This window comes from Terrapene carolina, unplaced genomic scaffold (genome assembly GCF_002925995.2).
Source record: "Terrapene carolina triunguis isolate 2854851 unplaced genomic scaffold, T_m_triunguis-2.0 Scaffold833, whole genome shotgun sequence".
NCBI lineage: Eukaryota > Metazoa > Chordata > Testudines > Emydidae > Terrapene > Terrapene triunguis.
The window spans coordinates 492,656-498,918 of NW_020665184.1; the positions used below are offsets into that span (position 1 = coordinate 492,656).

Sequence of the window (6,263 nt, forward strand, 5' to 3'; positions counted from 1 at the left end):
CCATTGATTCACGGGGGGAGTAGTTCTGTGCTTCAGCTGCCCCTGCCTGTGACTTGGGGATAATAAAACCTGCTCCCCCCCCCCCCCCCCCCCCCGGTGAGGGTCTTGCCAGCGCTGGGGGCGGGGGGCAGGGCATGTGAACCGACCCTCACCCTGGGCGCGGCTGTTGTCTGCTCGGCAGCATGGACAAGGACGGCACCATGACCATCGACTGGCACGAGTGGAGAGACCACTTCATCCTCAACCCGCTGGAGAACATGGAGGAGGTCGTCCACTATTGGAAGCACTCCACGGTGAGGAGGGGCTAGAGCCAGTCCCTGGCCGGGAGCCCAGACTCTGCTTCCCAGCTGGGAGCTCCCGGCCGGTCCCTGGAGACCCCCAGGTACCCCTCACCGCCCACCAGGGGCTCTCACTGCCCAGCCAATGCGCTCCATCAATGGGCCGGATCCTATCTCCACCGGGCACTAGGCCGAGACCCCCGGCTCGTGTCACCAACCCGAGGGCGCCTGGCTGGGCTGGAATAGGACCAGCAACCCGGATCCCAGCAGTTGGAGGGACAGGAGAGGGGCTGGGAATCCGGACTGCCGGGTTTATTCCGGGCTCTGGGAGGGGAGTGGGGTCTAGTGGTTAGAGCAGGGGGGCTGGGAGCCAGGACTCCTGGGTTCTCTCCCCAGCTCTGGGAGGGAAGTGTGGTCTAGTGGTTAGGGCAGGGGGCTGGGAGCCAGGACTCCTGGGTTCTCTCCCCAGCTCTGGGAGGGGTGTGGGGTCTAGTGGCTAGAGCGGGGAGTCGGGAATGGGGACTTATGGGTTCTGTTTGCGGCTCTGTGAGGGGCATGGGGTCTAGTGAGTTAGGGCAAGGTGGGGTGGAGGGGTCGGTGGCAGTCAGGACTCCTGGGTTCTATTCCTGCCACCAAGGTGCTGAGCGGTCTCCTTGCTCTGGGTTCTGTCCGCGGCAGAGGGGACCACAAAGCAGCTCAGTGACTCAGACCAAGCAGCCCCCCTACCCCCACCTCCTCCCCCGGGGACCTAACCCATCCCTTTGCCCGATCCCAGGGGAAAAGGGGGCAACAGCCCCCTTCTTAGCAGGTGCCCGGAGGCCAGGGCAGCTGAGAGGAGGCCAGGGCCATTTCTCTGCTGGGCTAATCTCAGCTGGTGAGCAGCAAACAGGCTGAGATATATTTAACTCTGATTTATGAGCTGTGGAGAGGAGGGGATCGCTCCAGCGTTGGAGCTGAAGGCTGGGACTCAGGATTCCTCGGTTCTATCTCCAGCTCCAGGAGAGGAGTGGAGTTACAGCGGGGGGCTGGGAATCAGGACTCCTGGGTTCTATTCCTTGGCTTCGGGAGCTGAGGAGTGGAGTCCAGTGGTTACAGCAGGGGGGGGCTGGGAGTCAGGACTCCTGGGTATTTTTTCTTGACCTCGGGCAAGTCCCTGCCCCGCCCCGTGCCTCAGTTTCCCCCACCCCATAAAGGCAAGCGGCAGGATGAGCTAGAGGGCAAAGCTCTGTCCAAGTCCCTCCCCCACCGCAGAGTCCCCTAATCTCATTAGAGGGATTTCTAGGAGGCTTTATTGCCTGCCCTGCCCTCCACATCCACTCTCACCTTCCTCCGCTCGCCCTGCCATGGAGGAACCTTCCTCAGCTGCACGGGATCCGGCTGGTGCGTGCCGCACCGTGATCCACAGGGCCGCTCTCGGGGGGCTCCCGGTGCTGGCCGGGCTGTGGGAGGCTGAGCAGAGATGCCCCCGGGGCTTGGAGTCTATCCTGGGGGATCCCCAACGGGTAGGACATTCACCCGCAACTCGTCCATCCCCCACTTCCTGCCAGCTGGACTCATTAAACAGCGCCTGCGTGCTGGGAGGCAGGACTCCTGGGTTCCCAGCTCTAGGAGGGGAGTGGGTCTCGTGGTTAGAGCAGGGGGAGGGAGGAGGGGGGGGCTGAGAGCCAGGACTCCTGGGTTCCATCCCTGGCTCTGGGAGGGGAGTGGGGTCTAGGGGGTTAGAGCAGGGGGACTGGAAGCCAGGACTCCTGGGTTCCATCCCTGGCTCTGGCAGGGAAGTGGGGTCTAGGGGGTTAGAGCAGGAAGAGGTTAGCATTCAGGATTCTATTCCCAGCTCCGCCACTGTCTCCATGTGCGATGCTGGCCAGGTCCCTTCCCCGCTCTGTGCCTCAGTTTCCCCATCTATAATGGCGACGATCCCCTACCTTTGCGAGGCGCTTGGCAATCCGCCTGAGCAGGGGACTCAGTCAATAGGAAGCCGTGTTATTAGGGCTCCAGGCTGCCACAGGGGCATCTCAGGGGCTTTGCGCACCTGAATTTTTAATGCTACCGGAGGCGGGCTCCGGACCCGTTGCTGCATGGCTCTCGGCGTTCGTGGGCTCCCTCGGCATGTGGGCCCAACGGGTGGTGCCCGAAGGAGACTCCTGGCACGCGGCAATAGAAATGGCTTAAATCCTAATTCTGGCTCCCCCAAGAGAGGAGCAGCCTGGCTCTGTATGTAGGCTACTAGTCAGTGCCTGGTTTTGGGGTCCAGTAGCATGGGGGAGGAAGCCAATGGCCATTTCCTGCTGCTCAGAGGTGCCAAGCCCCTGTAACTCAGCCGGAGCTCAGATTCCCTGGCCCCCCCGGGCCCCCCAGCTGCAGGTGGCTTCCCGTCGGCAGTGAGTTGGCTCCCAAAGGGCCTGTGGGTGGCTGCAAGGGGGAGCTGACTCTGAGCCAGGGCAAGGAGGTGATTCCCCTTGGGGGGGGCCAGTAACTGCCCGCGGAAGGGGGAGTGCCAGGGTGGGGATAGGCTCTGGGGGTCCGTCAATAGCGGCCTGGTAGCCCCTGTTATCAGAGCGCCCCCCCCCCCCTGCCCCGCTCGCTCGCCTCCCTGGGGGCGTGAGACGTGACGACCGGCTGAGCTAAATTAAACCCAACCTTGGACAAGCCGCAAGGCTAGTGTGAGGCCGGATTAGGTGATGGTGTCGGGGGTGGGGGGAGAATTTCCCTCTAGGGGGCCGGGTGCTGATCCAGCCCCAGGGCCGGAGGGTGGGGGACTGGCTGGCTCAGGGGGGGCAAGGAATGGGCCATGGGGCGTTTCCCCTCTAGGGGGCGCTGGCTCCAGGCTGTGGTACCCAAACACCATCCCCTGCCGTTGGCCTGCCCGTAAGGAGGTGCTTGGTTCTCAGCCCAATCCCCAGCTGAGGGAACGTGTCGCCCTCACATGGCATCAGCCCAGCGCTAGCTGCCGTGCCGGGGACCAGCCTGCTCTCCCCTGCGGGCACCTCCGTGCTGAATTGTACACGGCCTGGCAGCAAGAGCCCTGGGCAGGGACTCGGGACACCTGGGTTCCGTTCCTGGCTCTACCTACTTGGGCAAATAAACCTCTGTGCCTCAGTTTCCCCATCTGTCAAAGGAGGGTCAATGTTACTGATTTCCCTTGTGAAGCGCTTTGAGGTCGGCTGCTAACAGCCAGTGGGAACTGTTCTTCGGGTGTTTCCTTCCAGGGCTTTGCACGGCCCTTGGGGTTCTGGTTCTGATCCGCTCGTCTCTCCCGGCAGGTCCTGGACATCGGCGAGTGCCTGACGGTCCCTGACGAATTCTCCGAGAAGGAGAAGAGGACGGGGATGTGGTGGAAGCAGCTGCTCGCGGGCGCCATGGCTGGGGCCGTCTCCAGAACGGGAACCGCCCCGCTGGACCGGCTTAAAGTTTTCATGCAGGTAAGTAAAAAAAGGCTCCCAACCTATTGCCCAGGCCGGGGCTATAGGGAAGTGGGCGTTATGCACCTGAATAGCCTGGCCCTGCAGTCACACCCATGGGCATGGGCAGGGGTGGAATGGAGCAGCCGCTGGGCATTGGTACAGCACGGCACAGCTGATGGCTGCCCCCCCAGGGGTGCCACAAATGCACCCCATAATTCTGCATGCAGTTCTGGGGCACCCCATCCCCAAAAGGACGTTGCAGAAGGAGAGGGGGTTTGGAGATGGGCAGTGAGACCGATCGAGGGCCTCACCCCAGAGGTGGCTGCATTTCAGCACTGAATGTGCAGGCTCGGTGCAACATTGCTGTGCAGGTGTTCACCAGCTGCCGGGCGCCACCCCAGAGGTGGCTGCATTCCGCGAGGCCGGGGTTTCTAACCAGGCTGGGCATCCAGCCCCTCCAAGGCAGGGCACCCTCCCCGGGCACTCATGCTGCCGCATCTCCGGCGCAGGTTCACGCCTCCAAGACCAACAACATGAACGTGTTTGGGGGGCTGAAGGGCATGATCCAGGAGGGGGGCGTCCGCTCCCTCTGGCGCGGCAACGGGGTCAATGTGCTGAAGATCGCGCCTGAGTCTGCCATCAAGTTCATGGCCTATGAGCAGGTGGGTGCCGGGGGCACGGAGCCCCGGGGGAGGGGCGGGGGGGAGGAGTACAGATACAGGGATGTCAGGGTGTCTCCACTCCCCTCCTCGAGCTAGGGAGAGAACCCAGGAGTCCTGAGTCCCAACCCCCCTAGTCTAACCCACTAGACCCCACTCCTGTCCCAGAGCTGGGGACAGAACCCAGAAGTCCTGGCTCACGGTCCTATCCCCAAATGCAGACTGCTTCCCCCCTCCCCCAGAATATCTTTCCTGTGGGACTACAGCCTGGGACCCCATGGTACGACCCAGCCCCTGCCTTTGCCCACTAAAAGGTGGGGCGGGGATCGCAAACTGGAAAATGCCTTCTAGGCACAGGCGATTGATCTGCTGTTTCTCATCCCAGATCAAGCGGGCGATTCGTGGGCAGCAGGAGACGCTGCGGGTGCAAGAAAGGTTTGTGGCCGGCTCACTGGCCGGTGCCACTGCTCAGACAATCATCTACCCCATGGAGGTAAGCCCCCCACCCTCCCCCATGGACACTGAGCCACCTCTAGGGGGCACCAATCCAGGGTTTGCATCCAGCGCGGTAGCTACAGCCCGGCCTCCTTGAAAGCTCCCCTGTCCTGTATGAAAGCAGGGACTTTGGGGTGTTATCAGAGGTTAAGGCATGGGCCTGCCATTCAAGAGACCTGAATTCAGGTCCCAGCTCTGCTACTGACTGCCTGTGTGACCTTGGGCATGTCCCTCAGCCTCCTTGCCTCGGTTTCCCTAGCGGTACAATGGGGATAATAGCAGCATGAACAATGAGGGCACTAAAGATTGGGAAAGGTCAGAGACTGCAGTAATGGGATAAGTACCCGCTCGCTGCGAGGGACTTGGTAGGGGGCGCTCTCTCTCGGACTAGGCACTAGAGAGTTCTGTACTGCGGGGGAGCGGGTGCTCTGAGCCAGTGCCGATCCAGATGTGGCACTAGGCGGGGCTATTGCTCAGTAGGGGGCGCTCTCTCCTCACAGTCAGTGCAGCACTAGGGGGCGCTGTGCTGCAGGGTGAGGGGCTCAGGAGGGGGCGCTCTCCCCTTGCAATCAGGGCTGGTCCCAACGCCCAGCGTGACGCCCCGGGGGAAATGTGCCTTTCACATGAGCTGAACGACCTCAGGCTTGCGTGCTCATGATCATTAAAGAGCCCTTGTAGGAATGGCTATCGGGACATTAGCACCAGTGCCCAGGCCAAATCCCAACTCGAGAAATGCCGTTCTCTCTCCCTCAGTCCTTCCGGTGATTCCTTATTTCAATCCTAAGCTGCTCTGTCAAACAGTTTTTCTGCCCCACCCCAGAGGTAGCTGCATTTCAGTATTGGGTGCGCCCGTGCTATGTGGTTGCTAGTCAGTGGTCGTGCCCTACCCCAGAGGTGGCTGCTTTTCAGTACCGGCTGAGCCATTGCTACGCTGCTAGTCCGTGGCTCTGCCCCACCCCACAGGCAGCTGCATTTGAGTGGCGGGCAAGGGCCCCTTGCCATTCTCACGATCCTGAATGAATCCGTTCCCCCAGGTGCTGAAGACCCGGCTGACCCTGCGGAAGACGGGTCAGTACTCGGGGGTGGCCGACTGCGCTAAGAAGATCCTGCAGAAGGAGGGAATCCGGGCCTTTTACAAGGGCTACCTGCCCAACGTACTGGGCATCATCCCCTACGCCGGCATCGACCTGGCTATCTACGAGGTCAGGGCCCGCGGGGGCACAGGCCTGCAAATGAGGTGGAGGGGGTGGAGCCTGTTTGCCGATAGGCTCCTCCCCCACCGTTGGGTGTAGGGGTCTGAGAGCTGAAAATGGGCATACTTGTCACATGCTGGAGTCCTGACTTCCAGCCCCCACCCCCCGCTCGAACCACTAGACCCCCCTCCCCTCCCAGAGCTAGGGGTGGAACCCAGGAGTCCTGGCTCCCAG

The 6,263-nt window shown here is 62.0% G+C and overlaps 1 protein-coding gene across 1 annotated transcript in view; it reads left to right on the top strand.

Moving 5' to 3' along the window:
• LOC112123093 (calcium-binding mitochondrial carrier protein SCaMC-3-like) overlaps positions 1–6,263 on the top strand; it is a 10,852-nt gene that overhangs the window by 3,254 nt on the left and 1,335 nt on the right. The window contains exons 3-7 of the mRNA XM_026660578.2: positions 182–293; positions 3,542–3,700; positions 4,192–4,344; positions 4,727–4,834; positions 5,871–6,038. Coding sequence (XP_026516363.2) covers positions 182–293; positions 3,542–3,700; positions 4,192–4,344; positions 4,727–4,834; positions 5,871–6,038 — 700 coding nt within the window. The remainder of the gene's footprint in view (positions 1–181; positions 294–3,541; positions 3,701–4,191; positions 4,345–4,726; positions 4,835–5,870; positions 6,039–6,263) is intronic.